Genomic DNA, 19,904 nt, shown 5'->3' with positions numbered 1-19,904 from the left:
TGCTTAGCCACACCCCCTAGAACATGCAATTTTAAGCAACTTTCTAATTTACTTTCGATTATGAATATTTTTTTCGTTCTCTGGGTTTTTTTATTTGAAAAAGCAGGAATGTAAGCTTACGAGCCAGCCCATCTTATGTTCAGCACCCAGGGTAGCGCTTGCTTATTGGTGGTTAAATGTATCCACCAATCGGCAAGCACTACCCAGGGTGCTGAACCAAAAATGGGCCCCAGCGTAAGCTTACATTCCTGCTTTTTGAATAAAGATAGCTAGAGAACAAAGAAAAATTGATAATAGGAGTAAATTAGAAAGTTTCTTAAAATTGCATGCTCTATCTGAATCATGAAAGAAACAAATTTGGGTTCAGTATCTCTTTAAATTTACAGCAGTTGTACTTTCTTATTTATGAGATCACTCCTGTATTTGTGCTTTTCAATGTAGACTGTATATGACTGCACAGAGCATACAATTTGAGTGCATGATTCCTATAGGAAAATCCTGCTGCTAATATCAATATCAGAAACCAAGTATCTTCCAAGTTCCATATCAATGTAAAATTGCAGGTCTCATTTCAGTTAGCTGTGCATGCTGCTGTGTGGCAGAAATCTGAAACTCATTCCTCCTAAGCATCTTTTGTCTTTTGTATGATTATTGGAGTCGAGCAAGGAACCTTTTCTTAACCTTCAAGCATCTTTATGATATGTTTTGTGCTGTATTGGTAAAAAAAAAAATAGATTGCGACAAGGAAATAAAATTAACAGTCACTATACTTTGTCCTCAGCACACCAGGGGTTTGTATTCTTTCTCACTTCTATATAGCATCTAATCCATTAATTATAGATTTCTAAATGGCATACCAAACTATTCTAAAAACAATTTTTTTTTTTTAAAGTGTATTAAAAACAAGTGTGCACCTCATTGCAGGTACTGCTATTAAACTGAATAAAGCTGACCTTCATTTAATTGAATGAGACACATTAGGATTGACCTTCCCATGACATATGTGAAAATCCATTCACTGTCTGACTCTAAAACTGAACTCCAAATAAATCTATTTTATTCTTTTAAAGCAAAATAAGCCATTGCTGGAATACATAGCATTGTAATGTTACAAAATAGAGTAACTTTGTTCTGAGCTCCCTTGTAACCTATGCTTTTTGTGTCCAAATGTCAACCTCAACAAAGAGACCTTTGTATTATATGGCAGCTTTATCTAATATATGTTTGAACAGTTGAAATTTGAACGGTCACCATTTTGTATTATAGTTTTTTTAAAAGGTACTAAAAGATAGCTATGCATTGTACTGGGCATTCTTTCTAAACTCGTTCTTGAGGTATACACCTTTATCTCAAATAGTTTCTGCTTAATGGAAAGAACCTTCCAACGAAAAATAAATGGTAACACAAGGACAATTTTATGTTTTAAAAGAACATGAAAATTAAAAAAAAATAAAAAATATTCAGATAGAGCATACATTTTTAAGCGTTTTTTGTTGTTTTTTTTTAAATTTACTTCTGTTATCAAATTGACTTCATTGCTTTGTTGAAAACCATACCTAGGTATGCTCAGAAGCACCAGTTCACTACTGGTAGCTAGCTTTTGCATTGGTTTACCAGATGTCTTCAGCTAGGCCCAGTATTTGGAAAAAGGGCTTATTCAATTTAAATCTCTTTCAGTCATACAAAATGGTTTGTACAGTTTTTCGTAACATTTACGTAACATTTTCATATTCAAGTCCATTCCAGAACATACGAAAAACAAGTTTATGTGGTTTTTTTTTTAAGATTATATATAACCTTTAGATTATATATAACCATTCAAAAAAATCTTGACTAGCTCCTACAAATAGTGTAAGTTTTCTGTTTAATTCAAAGGCTTTAATTGAACATTTTTTTAAGTTCTGGTATATTAATTTTGTTTTGCTTAGATTCATCCTTAATTTTTTGTTTGAACGCCTGTCATTAAATGGCACGAATATCTGAGAGACAGTTTTAAGATTAATCAAAAAAGTTAGTGTTCATTATTTAGAAATTAAACTTCTCTCATATAATTATAATATATATATATATATATATATATATATATATATATATATATATATATATATATATATATATATATATATATATATATATAAATGTATTTAAAAAATCATATTTTTACATTTTACAGCGTCGTCTTGGAGATGCTGCTAAGAAGGCTATTGGCAAACTGACAACAAGGACAGTCAAGAAGGGTGATAAGGTAAGAAACAAGTAGAGTTTTTTTTATTCCAATACTTTCTTCAGATTAACAACCTACAATAAAAGACCTTCTCCAATCCAACTGACTTTTTATTATGCAAATGAATGTGTGTGTGGGGTATCTTCAGTAGGTGTTAAGCAGAAATAAATATGGTACTTTTTTACAGGTTAACCTCCAATTGTGCTTTATGCTGGCACTAGAGGTTAATTCATTCTGAGATATTTCTATGAAAATGTTTCCCTAATGCTTATAAAAGCTTTAATATTAAGTGCTTGAATTCTAGACGTTTCAAGATATATCTCTGCTGTGCTATGTATGGTTTGGAATACTGGTTAAACTTAACAGCAGTTTTTTGAAGCAAGAACATTTTTATTGACTTTTTTCCATCTAGGTAAATGTCAAAATTAGTTATATTTTTGTATTTTTTAATAGCGAAACTACAGGATAATTTCATTAAAAAAAGTTTTTTTTTTTTAATGTGTATATATTTTAACTGCTGTTTTCTGTACATATAGGGGTTTAATCATATTGTGTTTTTGACAAGTAATTGATACTTCAAAAACAACACCCACATGATTATTATTAATTATCTAAAATTAATACATTTATTTCAGAAAAAATACTCTGTCAGACACTTGTGCTATTATATAGAATAGCTATACCAACAAAATGTCAACTTTCAAGAAACAAAAACTATTTATAGCCATATAGTCAAATTTGTTTTCATTTTGATATTTATGTTCATAAAAAAACATGTTTTATTTTCTTGTATTGTAGGACTAATGTGCGTTCTCTCTATTTTCACAACGGAAAATCTCAGGTTTCCAAGCAATGACATATAGAGATAATTTTCAGTACATTTAGTTTATTCCAGTTCTTGTTTCTGGGATCATTTCCTGTAATCCTGTAACCTGACTAAACATAAAAAAGATGGGCTATTTAATTGAACAATCTGTTTTGAAGTATATTTAAATCCTAATTTGACTGAAATATAACACTAAGATAATGGTGCTTACAAGCCTGTTAACCAAATTTTTCAAGTGCATGAATTTATTCTAACTGCTGGTATTTACTTTATAAACACGTACTTCAATGTAAAGTGTTTATAAGACCCATAGAAAGAAAAAAAAGTTTTATTTAGAAATACGAAATAACTGAGTTCTCACAAATATAATTTAACTCATATTGGACATTAAACTATATTTTATTATACCTATACCATATTTTAGAACATTTTGGGAATTTATAAAACCATTACTGAAAAAAATTGTTACAGAGAAAAAAAAAGACAAACCAGCCTAAAACACAAATTTGTGTTAATTTGATTAAATATATTGCAAGAATTGTGATCAATGATTCACAGAGGTGGCACATTTCAAATTCCATAGATAAAATGACATACCTGTTATTTTAATCAGTTCACAAAAAATGTAACAGAAACAGAGGCGTAACTAGAAACCACAGGGCCCAGGTGCAAGAATCTAAGAAGGCCCCCCCCACCCCCCCCAAAAAAAAGTAAATTTGATACATATCTTTTTTTTTAACATTTAACACAGAAAAAAAATGTGAATCAGATTACATGACTGCAAAAGGAGGTACCCTGTGCCCACAGTCTGTGAGATGGTCTGACCCCCTATTACTGTATATAGTGACACTGTTTAACCAGTACTGTATATAGTGAGTTAGTGACACAGTCTGTAATCTGCCAGTGAGATGGCTGGCCGGACCCTACCCGTCCCAGTACCCGTCCCAGTACTTTATTAAGTGACCACAGTAGTCTGTGACATGGTCCAGCCCCCCCGTACCATATATAGTGGTACTGTATAGACACTGTAATTTGCTGGTTCCACTAACATATACACACACACATACATGCATAAATGCACACACAGTCACATACATACACACACACACACATAAACACCAATGGGTCAAACAGAAAAACTAACCCCTGTAGTCAGAGACAGAGACACTAGTGAAGCATCACGTCACACTCACATGATATTAGTGCAGGGAGTGGCAGGTCAACGTTTTTTTATTGAAGAAACATTTTTTTAAGCTGGGCCCCCACCCTCGGGTTGCAACCTCTGCACCCCCTGTAGTTCCGCTCCTGAACAGGAATATTAATTATGGGCATCCCTTATAAAATAGCACAATGTTCATAACAGTATGTAGGTCTTACTATCAATGAGCATTTGGGTAATATCCCTAGAAAATAATCCTGTTCCTCTCTTTCACAACATTTAATTAACATTCGCAGTCAGAGAGTTAATCATTTTAAATGGAAGGCTATAGAGAGAATTATCAGTCCAAAGAGAGAAGGGTGATAGACAGAGATTACTTTAAAGACAGGAAATATATTGGATTTTCAAACTAAAAGAAACTCACAGCTAGATTACGAGTTGTGCGTTATGGTGAAAAAGCATTGTCATGGCTCTTTTTCACTACTGCTGGTATTACAGGTGTTGTAGGTATAGCTGTACCGCACACCTTTTTGGCCGTAACGCAACGTAACTACCGCACCTTTCAAAAAGTTCTTTTTTGATGAGACTTCCATAGTGCCGTATTATGAGTTTGCCTGTCCGGCCAAAAAGTGAGCGGTACAGAACATAACTACAAGATCTGTACCGCCATCTGAAAGTCAGTAGTTATGAGTTTTACGTTACAAAGCTGTAGCATAAAACTCATAACTAAAGTGTTACAAAGTACACTAACACCCATAAACTACCTATTAACCCCTAAACCGAGGCCCTCCCGCAACGCAAACACTAAAATAAAATTATTAACCTCTAATCTGTCGCTCCAGACATCGCCGCCACTATAATAAACATATCAACCCCTAAACTTCTGCACTCCCGCATCGCAAACACTAGTTAAATATTATTAACCCCTAATCTGCTGCCCCCAAAGTCATTGCCACCTACATACACTTATTAACCCCTAATCTCCTGTCCCTAACATCGCCGCAACCTACATTACTGTTATTAACCCCTAATCTGCTGCCCCCAATATCGCCGCCACTATACTAAAGTTATTAACCCCTAAACCTAACCCTAACACCCACTAACTTTATCCTCTAATCTGCTGCCCCCAAAGTCGTTGCCACCTACATACACTTATTAACCCCTAATCTGCTGTCCCTAACATCCACGCAACCTACATTACTGTTATTAACCCCTAATCTGCTGCCCCCAATATCGCCGCCACTATTCTAAAGTTATTAACCCCTAAACCTAACCCTAAGTCTAACTCTAACACCCACTAACTTTAACCTAATTTAAAACATTCCAAATAAAAATTACAATTAATACCTAAATTATTCCTATTTAAAACTAAATAAATACTTACCTGTAAAATAAAACCTAAGGTAGCTACAATATAACTAATAGTTACATTGTAATTATCTTAGGTTTTATTTTTATTTCACAGGTAAGTTTGTATTTATTTTAACTAGGTAGATTAGTTATAAATAGTTATTAACTATTCACTAACTACCTAGTAAAAATAAATACAAATTTACCTGTGAAATAAAACCTAACCTGTCTTACAGTTTAACATAACATTACACTAAAATTAAATAAATTACATAAATTAAATACCATTAACTAAATTCCAAAAAAATTAACACTAAGTTAGACAAAATAAAAAAGAAATGATCAAATATTTAAACTAATTACACCTAATCTAATAGCCCTATCAAAATAAAAAAGCCCCCCCCCCCCACACCAAAAAAAAACCCTAGCCTACACTAAACTGCCAATAGCCCTTAAAAGGGCCTTTTGCGGGGCATTGCCCCAAAGAAATCAGCTCTTTTACCTGAAAAAAAAAATACAAAAATACAAACAACCCCCCAACAGTAAAACCCACCACCCACACAACCAAACCCCCAAGTAAAACCCTATCTAAATAAACCTAAGCTCCCCTTGCCCTTAAAAGGGCATTTATCTTTTTTGCGGTGCCCAAAACCCTAAGCTAAAAATAAAACTCACCCAATTAACATAAACCCCCGAAGATCCACTTACAGTTTTTGAAGACCGGGCATCCATCCTCATCCAGCATCCAGCCGGGAGAAGTCTTCATCCAAACGGCAAGAAGTCATCAATGAAATGGGGAGAAGTCTTCATCTAAGCGGCAAGAAGTCGATCTCCAGGCAGGCAGAAGTCTTCATCCAGGCGGCATCTTCTATCTTCATCCTTCTGATGCGGAGCGTCTCCATCTTCAAGACATCCGGCGCAGAGCATCCTCTTCATACAGTCCCAGCCGTACACTGAAGGTTCCCTTTAAGGGACGTCATCCAAGATGGCGTCCCTTGAATTCTGATTGGCTGATAGAATTCTATAAGCCAATCGGAATTAAAGGGTAAAAAAATCCTATTGGCTGATGCAATCAGCCAATAGGATTGAGCTCACATTCTATTGGCTGATCCAATCAGCCAATAGAATGCGAGCTCAGTCCTATTGGCTGTTTGAAACAGCCAATAGGATTTTTTTACCCTTTAATTCTGATTGACTGACAGAAATCAGCCAATCGGAATTCAAGGGACGCCATCTTGGATGACGTCCCTTAAAGGGAACCTTCATTGTACGGCTGGGACCGTATGAAGAGGATGCTCTGCGCCGGATGTCTTGAAGATGGAGCCGCTCCGCGTCGGAAGGATGAAGATAGAAGATGCCGTCTGGATGAAGACTTCTGCCTGCCTGGAGGGCGACTTCTTGCCGCTTGGATAAAGACTTCTCCCGGCTGGATGAGGATGGATGTCCGGTCTTCAAAAACTGTAAGTGGATCTTCGGGGGTTAGTGTTAGGTTTTTTTTAAGGGTTCATTGGTGGGCTTTGTTTTTAGATTAGGGACTTTGGGCACCGTAAAAGAGCTATATGCCCTTTTAAGGGCAACGCCCATCCAAATGCCCTTTTCAGGGCAATGTGGAGCTTAGGTTTATTTAGATAGGATTTTATTTGGGGGGTTTGGTTGTGTGGGTGGGGGGTTTTACTGTTGGGGGGTTGTTTGTATTTTTTTTTTACAGGTAAAAGAGCTTATTTCTTTGGGGCAATGCCCCGCAAAAGGCCCTTTTAAGGGCTATTGGCAGTTTAGTATAGGCTAGGTTTTTTTTTACTTTGGGGGGGGGGTGGGATTTTTTATTTTGATAGGGCTATTAGATTAGGTGTAATTAGTTTAAATATTTGATAATTTCTTTTTTATTTTGTGTAACTTAGTGTTTATTTTTTTTGCAATTTAGTTAATTGTATTTAATTAATGTAATTTATTTAATTTTATTGTAATGTTAGGTGTTAGTGTAAAGCAGGTTAGGTTTTATTTTACCGGTAACTGTATTTATCTTAACTAGGTAGTTAGTAAATAGTTAATAACTATTTACTAACTAATCAACCTAGTTAAAATAAATACAAACTTAGCTGTGAAATAAAAATGAAACCTTAGATAGCTACAATGTAACTATTAGTTATATTGTAGCTAGCTTAGGGTTTATTTTATAGGTAAGTATTTAGTTTTAAATAGGAATTATTTAGGTAATAATAGTAAGTTTTATTTAGATTTATTTTAATTATATTAAAGTTAGGGGTGTTAGGGTTAGGGTTAGACTTAGGGTTAGGTTTAGGGGTTAATATATTTAGTGTTAGTGATGTGGGAGGCCACTCATAACGCAAAACTCTTAATCTAGGTGTCAGTTTCCTAAATGATTCCATTTTGAATTTGATGTTATCAATTATTGGCGATTCATTTTATTATTATTTTCCTTTCTAACTTTTATAAGACCTATAACATAGTATAAATGTAGTTATTCAGTCTAATTATAAGAAACTGTTTATCTCTAAATTTGCCTAAGAATTTTTGGCATACTTAAAGTGAAAGTAATTCAAACAAATAAAGGGCACTTTCATTCATGAAGTATAAGTTACTTCATGTAGAAAGCTCCTTTATTTGATTCAATCGATCTCCGTTTGTAGCTGCTTCGGCAGCCCACAGCTAAAAAAAAATTTCTCTAAGAGGTGACGTTTTCACCTCTTAGCCAATAGCCGTGCGGTAAATCCGACTTGGCGCCCATGGGAGCCGGATTTACCGCACTGCTATTGGCTAAGAGGTGAAAATGTCACCTCTTAACCAAAAAATTTTTTAGCCGTGCTCTGCTGTAGGAGCTAAGAGCAGCGATCGATTGAATCAAATAAAGGAGCTTTCTACATGAAGTATCTTATACTTCATGAATGGAAATCCCCTTTATTTGTTTCAATAGTCAATCCTAGCGTTTGTAAAACGCTAGGATTTACTTTCACTTTGTTAGGAGTTTTGCTATAGGCATTAATTTGTACTATGAAGTGAATTACGAGACTATAGGATTGAAACTGTTAATTTTTGGTTTTAATTGAATAATTACCCTTAGAGATCTATGATTCCGGCCACCTGAGCCAAAACACGTCAGTTCTGTTTCCTTTACCGGTTTTATTCCTGGCATGTTGCCATAAATATGTTTATGGATTTTACAAGTGTCATAGCTTGGACTGTTTTTTGATATTGGATATAAAATAGTGTTAGACTTGTCCAAAAGGATATGGCTAACTTAAAGGGATACGGGGTAGACAGGGTGTACACTGAACTTTGGAGACTAAACAGTACTAGCCAACTAATTGTTCGCACTTCTCACAAGTGCGGACTTCAGAAGGAAAACAAGGGCTATAGGTTAGTTAGTGGCGCCTGGGGCTGACTGTCAATGGAGCAAGGATTTGTGTCAAGAATAAGTGTGACTGTGTATTTCTATGCTTATTGGCACTGGGTGGTAACAATTGCTGATTCTATAGAGGTTTGCTTAATAGTGTGAAAAAGAAAGGTGGAGTGTATCTTTAACTCTCTAAGGGGAGTGTACAAAATTTAAGGTATGCTTAATAGCGTGAATAAAAAAGATGGAGTATATCTTTAACTCTTTAAGAGGAGTGTGCAAAATTTACCTAAATCAATGCAAATACGATGGAAGTTAAAAACAATTTAATAAAAAATATATATACATAATACAATATTGAAATTACGTAGACACCGGTGTCTTAATTTTGTGTTGTATTTCTTAATTAATAAAAACATACATGAATATGAATAACTAGATATAAGAACAGTGTTGACTGTCTAACACTATCTGCTCAGCAGATAATCAACAGAAATAAAATACATCAATGAAACAATTTGCGGCTTATTGTAGCTGATGTGAACTAAATGTAGCCAGATGAAATACTATTATAACAGACTATCCTGGTGCGATTCAATGTGGCTACAATTAAGATGACATATGATATAATATAATTGTAGAATAAACACTCGCAATTGGAAGTTCATATACAGTTTCCTTAATGTTATTCTGAGGTTAATGGATTTGTTACCATATCAAATATAGTTGACCCATTAAGTGTGGATGACCAGATATAAAACAGCAATGCTTACATATGGGTATAAGCGTGTGTTCAAAAATATAATCAAATATCCAAGTTGGTGTGGCGTGGATACAAGGGTACTTCTTAGCCGGATATAATATAGAATTCTTCGGTTTCCAAAAGTCAATACTGGTGTTATAATGACATTATATGAAACTTGCAGAAAAGAGCTTGTGAATTTACTCACTGTTTCTTCGGCGTCCTCACCTGAATGACTCGCTTCCTCTGTGGGAACTATCAGTGTGTCGGATCGAATTAATGCCGGATGGTTGAAGTGCGCGCACTTTTTGAAATTGAATACTGTTAGTTGGTACTCCTACTGCTTCAGTGTGTGCAATTTCAGCATGGAGAAAGAATAGGTTATGGGAGTATGTCTTTGGTAGTATCCTCTAGTCTGGAGATGTATGATTGAACGTCTACGCGTTTAAGCTGTTAAGCCTTTATCAAGATCCTTGCTCCATTGACAGTCAGTTCCAGGCGCCACTAACTAACCTATAGCCCTTGTTTAACTTAAAGGGATAGTCTAGTCAAAAATAAACGTTCATGATTCAGAAAGAGCATGCCCTTTTAAACAACTTTCTAATTTACTCCTATTATCAATTGTTCTTCGTTCTCTTGGAATCTATATTTTAAAAAGCTGGAAAGCAAGCTAAGGAGCCAACCCATTTTTGGTTCAGCACCTGGGTGGTGCTTGCTGATTGGATGACTACATTTAGACACCAATCAGCAAGTGCTACCCAGGTGATAAACCAAAAATGGGCCAGCTTCTAAGCTTATATTCCAGCTTTTTTAAATAAGAATACCAAGAGAACGAAGAAAAGTTGATAATAGGAGTAAATTAGAAAGTTGCTTAAAATTGCCTGCTCTTTCTGAATCATGAACATTTAATTTTGACTAGACTATCCCTTTAAGTTAGCCATATCCTTTTGGACAACTCTAACACTATTTTGACCTATATCAAATGGCCTATATGAGGCTGGCTAATTAGTCACCTAATTAGCTGTTAATTATATAATATATACCTCTATCATTGCTATATATATTCTCTTAGCTCTCCTAACTGACATATGTGCCTGCTTAGGGTTCAAAAGTGACCTCTCATGAAATATGGAGAGCATATATAATAGAAAAAATAAAAAATGGAGATTTCTTATCTATATGTTCCCTTCAAGTGTTTCTACATATACTCTTCTTTGTACTTATTATTTATTGGCCAAAATACAGGGAGTGCAGAATTATTAGGCAAGTTGTATTTTTGAGGATTAATTTTATTATTGAACAACAACCATGTTCTCAATGAACCCAAAAAAACTCATTAATATAAAAGCTGAATATTTTTGGAAGTAGTTTTTAGTTTGTTTTTAGTTTTAGCTATTTTAGGGGGATATCTGTGTGTGCAGGTGACTATTACTGTGCATAATTATTAGGCAACTTAACAAAAAACAAATATATACCCATTTCAATTATTTATTTTTACCAGTGAAACCAATATAACATCTCAACATTCACAAATATACATTTCTGACATTCAAAAACAAAACAAAAACAAATCAGTGACCAATATAGCCACCTTTCTTTGCAAGGACACTCAAAAGCCTGCCATCCATGGATTCTGTCAGTGTTTTGATCTGTTCACCATCAACATTGCGTGCAGCAGCAACCACAGCCTCCCAGACACTGTTCAGAGAGGTGTACTGTTTTCCCTCCTTGTAAATCTCACATTTGATGATGGACCACAGGTTCTCAATGGGGTTCAGATCAGGTGAACAAGGAGGCCATGTCATTAGATTTTCTTCTTTTATACCCTTTCTTTCCAGCCACGCTGTGGAGTACTTGGACACGTGTGATGGAGCATTGTCCTGCATGAAAATCATGTTTTTCTTGAAGGATGCAGACTTCTTCCTGTACCACTGCTTGAAGAAGGTGTCTTCCAGAAACTGGCAGTAGGACTGGGAGTTGAGCTTGACTCCATCCTCAACCCGAAAAGGCACCACAAGCTCATCTTTGATGATACCAGCCCAAACCAATACTCCACCTCCACCTTGCTGGCGTCTGAGTCGGACTGGAGCTCTCTGCCCTTTACCAATCCAACCACGGGCCCATCCATCTGGCCCATCAAGACTCACTCTCATTTCATCAGTCCATAAAACCTTAGAAAAATCAGTCTGGGATATTTCTTGGCCCAGTCTTGACGTTTCAGCTTGTGTGTCTTGTTCAGTGGTGGTCGTCTTTCAGCCTTTCTTACCTTGGCCATGTCTCTGAGTATTGCACACCTTTTGCTTTTGGGCACTCCAGTGATGTTGCAGCTCTGAAATATGGCCAAACTGGTGGCAAGTGGCATCTTGGCAGCTGCACGCTTGACTTTTCTCAGTTCATGGGCAGTTATTTTGCGCCTTGGTTTTTCCACACGCTTCTTGCGACCCTGTTGACTATTTTGAATGAAACGCTTGATTGTTCGATGATCACGCTTCAGAAGCTTTGCAATTTTAAGAGTGCTGCATCCCTCTGCAAGATATCTAACTATTTTTGACTTTTCTGAGCCTGTCAAGTCCTTCTTTTGACCCATTTTGCCAAAGGAAAGGAAGTTGCCTAATAATTATGCACACCTGATATAGGGTGTTGATGTCATTAGACCACACCCCTTCTCATTACAGAGATGCACATCACCTAATATGCTTAATTGGTGGTAGGCTTTCGAGCCTATACAGCTTGGAGTAAGACAACATGCATAAAGAGGATGATGTGGTCAAAATACTCATTTGCCTAATAATTCTGCACTCCCTGTATCTATTTCTTCTATAAAGGTAAGATGAGTCCACGGATTCATCCTTTACTTGTGGGATATTATCCTTCCCTACAGGAAGTGGCAAAGAGCACCACAGCAGTCATTCTCTTTGCCTACTCTAAGTACTAGGAAGGATAAAGTGAAAGAGGTGATAAAATATTAGTTTTTAATTTCTTCAAGTAAGAGTTTGTTATTTTAAATGGTACCGGTGTGTACTATTTACTCTCAGGCAGCAGCTGGATGAAGACTGCTGCCTGGAGGATGATGATCTTAGCATTTGTAACTAAGGTCCATTGCTGTTCCCACAGAGGCTGAGTACAGGAAACTTCAGTGTGAGGAACGGTTTCATGCTATGCAGCAATGAGGTATGTTCAGTCATATTTTTCTGGAGAGACTGTGTATTTCAGAAAGGCTGACATTACACCCAGGAGGGTAAGGGTAAGCAGTAATCCTAGAGTTAAAAGAAGGGCATTACTTAGCTTGCACATGGGGCCAATTTCTGATATGGTTGACACTGAATGACAAATGTTTGTGAGCAAACGTTTTTTTGTTGATTGGGAGTGCTTTAACGTTTTTGTGGGCAATAAACGTTTTTGAGCAATTTTATTAGGGCACACATGGCTTAATTTTCGGGTCTTAGAACCCACATGGCTAGTTATAACCGCTCTGGTGCGGTTCTTTAAGGCTGAGGAAACATTGAGTGAGATGGGCGGGGCCTATTTTCTTGCCTCAGATGCGCAGTTAGTTTTGTCAGTAAGCAGCAAGCTCTATCCTCGTAACGGGTCCAGGTATCCTCAGGCAGTACTGATAGATGCTCTAGCAGTACCCTGGTCGTTCAACCTGGCTTATGTGTTTCTACCATTTCCTCTCCTTCCTGGTTTGATTGCCAGAATCAAACAGGAGAGAGCTTCTGTGATTTTGATAGCACCTGCGTGGCCACGCAGGACTTGGTATGCAGACCTGGTGGACATGTCATCTCTTCCACCATGGACTCTGTCACTGAGACAGGACCTTCTGATTCAAGGTACGTTCCAGCATCCAAATCTAGTTTCTCTGCGGCTGACTGGAGATTGAACGCTTGATCTTATCCAAGCGGGGTTTCTTGGAGTCGGTTATAGATACCTTGATTCAGGCTCGAAAGCCTGTCACCAGGAAAATTTATCATAAGATATGGCGTAAATATCTTTATTGGTGCGAATCCAAAGGCTACTCATGGAGTAAGATCAGGATTCCTAGGATTTTGTCCTTTCTCCAAAGAAGGATTGGAGAAGGGGCTATCAGCTAGTTCCTTAAAGGGACAGATATGTGCTTTATCAATTCTACTGCACAAACGTCTGGCAGATGTTCCAGACGTTCAGTCGTTCTGTCAGGCTTTAGTCAGAATCAAGCCTGTGTTTAAACCTGTTGTTCCGCCATGGAGTTTGAATTTAGTTCTTAAGGTTCTTCAAGGGGTTCCGTTTGAACCTATGCATTCCATAGATATTAAGCTTCTATCTTGGAAAGTTCTGTTTTTAGTTGCTATCTCTTCGGCTCGAAGATTTTCTGAACTATCTGCATTGTAATGTGACTCGCCTTATCTTGTTTTCCATGCTGATAAGGTGGTTTTGCGTACCAAACCTGGATTCCTTCCTAAGGTTCTTACTAATAAGAATATTAATAAGGAAATTGTTGTTCCTTCTCTGTGTCCTAATCCTTCCTCTAAGAAGGAGCGTCTATTACACAACTTGGACGTGGTTCGTGCTTTAAAGTTTTACTTGCAAGCGACCAAAGATTTTCGTCAAACATCTTCTTTGTTTGTTGTCTATTCTGGAAAACGTAGAGGTCAAAAAGCTACGGCTACCTCTCTTGCCTTTTGGCTAAAAAGCATCATCCGTTTGGCATACGAGACTGCTGGACAGCAGCCTCCTGAAAGAATTACATCTCACTCTACTAGAGCGGTGGCTTCCACATGGGCTTTTAAAAATGATGCTTCTGTTGAACAGATTTGTAAGGCTGCGACTTGGTCTTCGCTTCATACCTTTTCCAAATTTTACAAATTTGATACCTTTGCTTCTTCGGAGGCTGTTTTTGGGAGAAAAGTTCTTCAAGCAGTGGTGCCTTCTTTTTAACCATCTGTCTTGTCCCTCCCGTTCATCCGTGTCCTGTAGCTTTGGTATTGTATCCCACAAGTAAAGGATGAATCCGTGGACTCGTCTTACCTTTATAGAAGAAAACTAAATTTATGCTTACCTGATAAATTGATTTCTTCTATGGTAAGACGAGTCCCCGGCCCGCCCTGTCATTTTAAGACAGATTATATGTTTTTTGATTTAAACTCAGTCACCTCTGCACCTTGTAGTTTCTCCTTTTTCTTCCTGTACCTTCGGTCGAATGACTGGGGGGTGGAGCTAAGGGAGGAGCTATAAAGACAGCTCTGCTGTGGTGCTCTTTGCCACTTCCTGTAGGGAAAGATAATATCCCACAAGTAAAGGATGAATCCGTCGACTCTTCTTACCCTAGAAGAAAATGTTTTGCACTTACGATTCTATAACATTTGGTTTTCCGCACTGATGCTCGCAGGGGCAGTCCTTGCGGAATTCTATAAAAAAAGAGGCCGTCCCTGTGAGTGGGGAGATGTCTCCTATATAAATAATGAGAGCTCTCTGTTACGTAAAAGTTTGCAATGGAGTACGACGTACTGAGGGAGACCCTGGTGTATGTTCAAACTAACACCTATTGCAAATCAAATTAGGCTGTTTTTATTGCACTGTACCTTAATTGTTATTTTCGTATGCATACAGTGACATATGTAGGACAAAAACACTTACAGAATTACGCTGGGATTTAAAAGACAATATCATACATGCCCATGGAGGGCCCATTTTACGAAAAGACTACAATTATGCTTTGTATTTTGTACTTATAATTACACATTTCTATGTGTTATTTGCTTATCCAGTGTACTTAAATTACTAATTATGCTGTGCATATTTAATATGATTTATTCCTGTGTAATTTGCATATAGATTTTATTTTTTTGATAAAATTATGATTTTTGGTGAACAGATTTGTTACAATTTTTGATGCACATTAAAGGGACAGTAAAGTCAAAATGAAACTTTCAAGATTCAGATAGGGCATGCAATTTTAAGCAACTTTCCAATTTACTTTTATCACCAAATTTGCTTGGTTCTCTTGATATTCTTTGTTGAAGACTAAACCTAGGTAGTAGGCTTATAGGCTGATTTCTAAGCCCTTGAAGGTCGTCTCTTATCTCAGTGCATTTAATTAGCTTTTCTCAGCTAGACAGTGCTAGTTCATATGTGCCTTATAGATAACATAGTGCTCACTCTCGTGGAGTTATGCATGAGTCAGCACTAATTGGCTGAAAAGCAATTCGTAAAATGAGAAGGGGGGAGTCTGCAGAGGCTTAGATACAAGGTAATCACAGAGGTGAAAAGTGTTGGTTATGCAAAACTGGGGAATGGGTAATATATAACTTTTTAAACAATAAATATTTTCTAATAGACTATAGCAATACTTTTTTACTGCTTATTTTTGTGAATAGGTAAATGATCAGTTTTGCATGATTTTAAAATTACGATTTTTATTTTGCACTTTTGTAATGTATGTTTCTTTTTTCCCATATGAAAATGTAGCATACGGCCCTTAGCGAGACACCCTGGCTTTATAGAATTCCACCAGGGAAATACAAGGACTGGTGGGTGATGAATATGCATTGTTTTTTGTCTTTTTTTGTATGGGTAGAATTCCCTAGACGTCCCTAGGGCACCGTCCCATGTTTTAATACCCTTCCTCTTCCTATTGGTATCGGTTATCCTTTTAGCTATTTGGAATAAGATGATGTGGGCTTTAGCCTCCTCCAGCATAATATTTTTTTTGTTAGTTTAAAAACAGATTGTGGTACAGGCAATGTGTGTTAGAAGTTTTCCATCAGTTTTCTAATGTCTTATAGCCTATGCTAATTCCTTCCTATGCTGTTGAACTTTGTGTTGTATATACAGGCAGGTTGCAAACAAGATAGGTTCTGTAGGTTTGTTTTTAAGTTGAATTTGTATGTAAGTTGGTACAGGCACTTTTTTTTTTTAGGTAAAATTCTTTTGTTTTGCTATCTGTGCCCCTGGTCAGAAAATTTCACATCACTTCTGTCCTTGTGACAATTGGATTTTGAGTATTTTGGGTTATCCTGGAAAGGATGGTCGATAAAGCTCTATTTTCTCAGTTTGTAAGTACGAGTTGTACTTATGCCAGATGTATGTAACCCGGGCACTGCCTGTACTGGGTTATTTTAAACACTTTTCAGATTCTTTGTACATTTCTGTCTCTCCACGTTTTATCAAAAGGACATAAAACACAATTCTTTTTCTTTCAGGATTAAAAAAATTCTTTAGATCGTGTATCATTTTTTTTTAATCTTTCCCACCTAAACTTGAGTTTTGAGCTAAAATCCCTGCTCCAGCTATCCTGAATGTTTTTGATATTCCCGACACCTCAATACCGCAGTACTGCTATCTTTGTTTTTATTTTGTAATTACACAATTCTATATAGACTTTCTCAGTACTGTACATGGTAATACAAATGACTCCCTCCCTGATGCAGTGAACTTAACCTTTTAACGCCGTTATGCCGTTCTATTCCGTCATATTTACACTGGGCTTTAAAGCCGTTATGACGGAATAGAACGTCATATCAAACGGCTGTCCTGAAGCCTTCTGCGCTTCAAGGACTTGATCGCGGTCTGGAGGGCGTTCCTAGGGTTGTAGGGACGCCCCCCAGATGCGATCCAATAATTGAAATCTCGCGATCGTATGCACGATCGCGTAGTTTCAATTTGTCTACATCGGAACAGGTGTTCCGATGTAGACACTTTAACCCTGTCACGAAAGGGTTAAAGGGATATGAAACCCAAAAAAACGTTTTTTGTGATTGGGATAGAGCATGCAATTTTTTAAAAGTTTCCAATTTACTTCTGTTGTCAAATGTCCTTAATTCCCATGGTATTCTTTTGTTGAAGAGATACCCAGGTAGCCATCTGGAGCACTAAATAGCAGGAAATAGATATGCCATCTAGTGCTCTTGCAAATGGATAACATTCTTGAAAAACTGCTGCCATATAGTGCTCCAGACATGTGCACGCTCCTGAGCTTATGTTCCTGCTTTTGAAAAAAAGATACCAAAAGAACAAACAATATTTTATAGTAGAAGCAAATTAGAAAGTTGTTTAAAATTGCATGCTCTGAGTCATGAAAGAAAAAAATAGGGTTTCCTCCGGTCTCTTTAATAGCATCATGCTTCTGCTGATAATTGTAAACCCTTCCCCTTTAAAGAATTGGTTGCATAGTTCTGCCCCTTATAACATGAAAATCACAAGCCCCACATTTACATAGGTAAAGTACTGCTCAGGAGCTGCAGAGCACTGTTGGTCCCAGGTGGAAACGGCTACAATCTGCAGCTGTAGTTGCACAGCTATTTTAACCATGTGTTTTACCCCCTTTGCGGGTATTAAATACATAGAGTTTGGGCGTTGCTAGTGTTAAAGTTGTATGCTCCAACCAATCAGAGCAAGTGATTTGTTTAATTATTATGGCCCTTTTAAATTGTACTCTTATTTCACAACCACCAAGAATGTTTCCATGAAACTAAACTGCTTGTTTATGTTTTATTTTTTGTTGTTGAAACTTTCCCTGACACCATGACCCTAAATGCCTAATTCAGATTGCCTCTTGCAGAGAAAAAATCCAAGCATTGCGTAATCTGAGGGGAGGGAAAGCATTTTACTAGATGTTTAAATGCTTTCAAGGGATAATCATAACCAGCATTTACTAGCTGAAAGGGCATCTGAAACATATTTGTAGGGTATACTAGTAAGAAAATAATGATGTAAATTAAGTCCAAAAAACAATTATTGTTACTGATGTTAATATAGTAAAAACAAACTCACATGACATTCTACATCAGATGTATTACACAGATGTGATGCTATGGGGAAACATTTTCCTAATCTTTTCCCATAAGCCCCTGTGTATAACGTTTCTCTATACCAGTATTTCTTAAACTTTGATACACTTGGCAAATTTCTGTTGTGGCACACCTATGTTCTTAATGCTGGTTTCTAGTGTAATTAACTGTAAATGTATAGTATTTTCCAGTTTGCACTGCATTGAATATATTTAAATTACAATATACATTTTTATAGTAAGACATGACAAAAATGAAAAACTTTACAGTGATGAATATTTAGTGTTGAGATGTATTTTTAATTTGGTACCATTGACTAATTTGAGTGTGTCACCACACGCTGTGATCTGAGATGTCATTACAGAAAATGCAGCATGTCTGCAGAAAGAGCAGAACACAAGCAGGAACTGATAGCTCTTTAACTTTACAGCGCTGCTCCACATCACGCTGTTCTATTTAAACAGTGCTGTGCGCTGGCTGCACTTTGAAAGTTTTCCTTAATATAGTGAAGTGCTGTTTGAAGAGGACAGTCAAATATAGAGCAGCACTGCAAAGTGGCAGTGCATTGATTGATGCATGTCAATGCTGTAGTGTAACTGTCTTATTTAAAATACAATTTCATTTCAAACTGACCTGCAGAAAAATTTTCACTAAAAAACTCTCATTGCAGAAAGAGAAAAAAAGTTCTGCCTTTGGACATACAAGACATTTTACCTTAATCATGTTAACCCAAACAGCCCAAGGTACTTGATGTCGTAATTATAATTGTATTACTGGAGGTCAACTGAAACTGATGGTGCTAGTTTAGTATTTGCAGCAAATAAACCAGTTACATACAGTAAATGCATTTGTTTTTTGTTTTTATACAAATGTAATTGTAAAAATAGACAGAAGAGTGCTGTAATTAGGGTGAAAATATTTTTTTCCTATCAAAATTTGAAGGCACACCTCTGGCTGTCATTCCAATGTGCCATGGAACACCATTTCAGAAGCATTGTTCTACACTTCTTTAAGGGGGGGGTGGAATATTTGACAGATTTTTTTTTTATTATAAGTATAATAGTTCTTATTAAACAAACAATAGAAATAAAGGTTAAATCAAAAACAGAAATAAGATATGGTGAAAATGTTACGTATCTGGATGTGTAATTAACATTTCAGAAATACTAACAAAAGATTATTGATTATAATACAATCCACTTGTAAACAAGAAATAAATGCAGTGTCAGAGGGAGAGTGCATAATATACAAACATCAGGACCTTGCTGAAAAATAAGAGAGAAAACATAAGAAATATAGACAATATTGGAATTACACAAATAACGTTGAACATATTCTGAAATTTAGCAGATTAAGAAATTTGTACACATATGTAAAAGAACACGAACCAATGCACATTCAGAATATAACATATATATATATATATCCGTTGTACGAATGGTGCACATTAACCATCAAAAAAAGTGTGTGCAAGAATCACTATACA

General features: G+C 36.4%; 1 protein-coding gene across 3 annotated transcripts in view; it reads left to right on the top strand.

Annotated features, from left to right (window-relative positions):
- The window catches only part of RNF130 (ring finger protein 130), a 625,517-nt gene that overhangs the window by 352,285 nt on the left and 253,328 nt on the right, over positions 1–19,904 (top strand). For all 3 annotated transcript variants that reach the window (XM_053718646.1, XM_053718647.1, XM_053718645.1), the window contains exon 4: positions 2,174–2,245. In XM_053718646.1, the coding sequence (XP_053574621.1) occupies positions 2,174–2,245 (72 nt within the window). The remainder of the gene's footprint in view (positions 1–2,173; positions 2,246–19,904) is intronic.

The sequence above is a fragment of the Bombina bombina genome, chromosome 6 (genome assembly GCF_027579735.1).
Source record: "Bombina bombina isolate aBomBom1 chromosome 6, aBomBom1.pri, whole genome shotgun sequence".
Lineage (NCBI taxonomy): Eukaryota > Metazoa > Chordata > Amphibia > Anura > Bombinatoridae > Bombina > Bombina bombina.
Note: the sequence above shows the minus strand (reverse complement) of the source record. Positions and strands in the feature narration are given on the sequence as shown.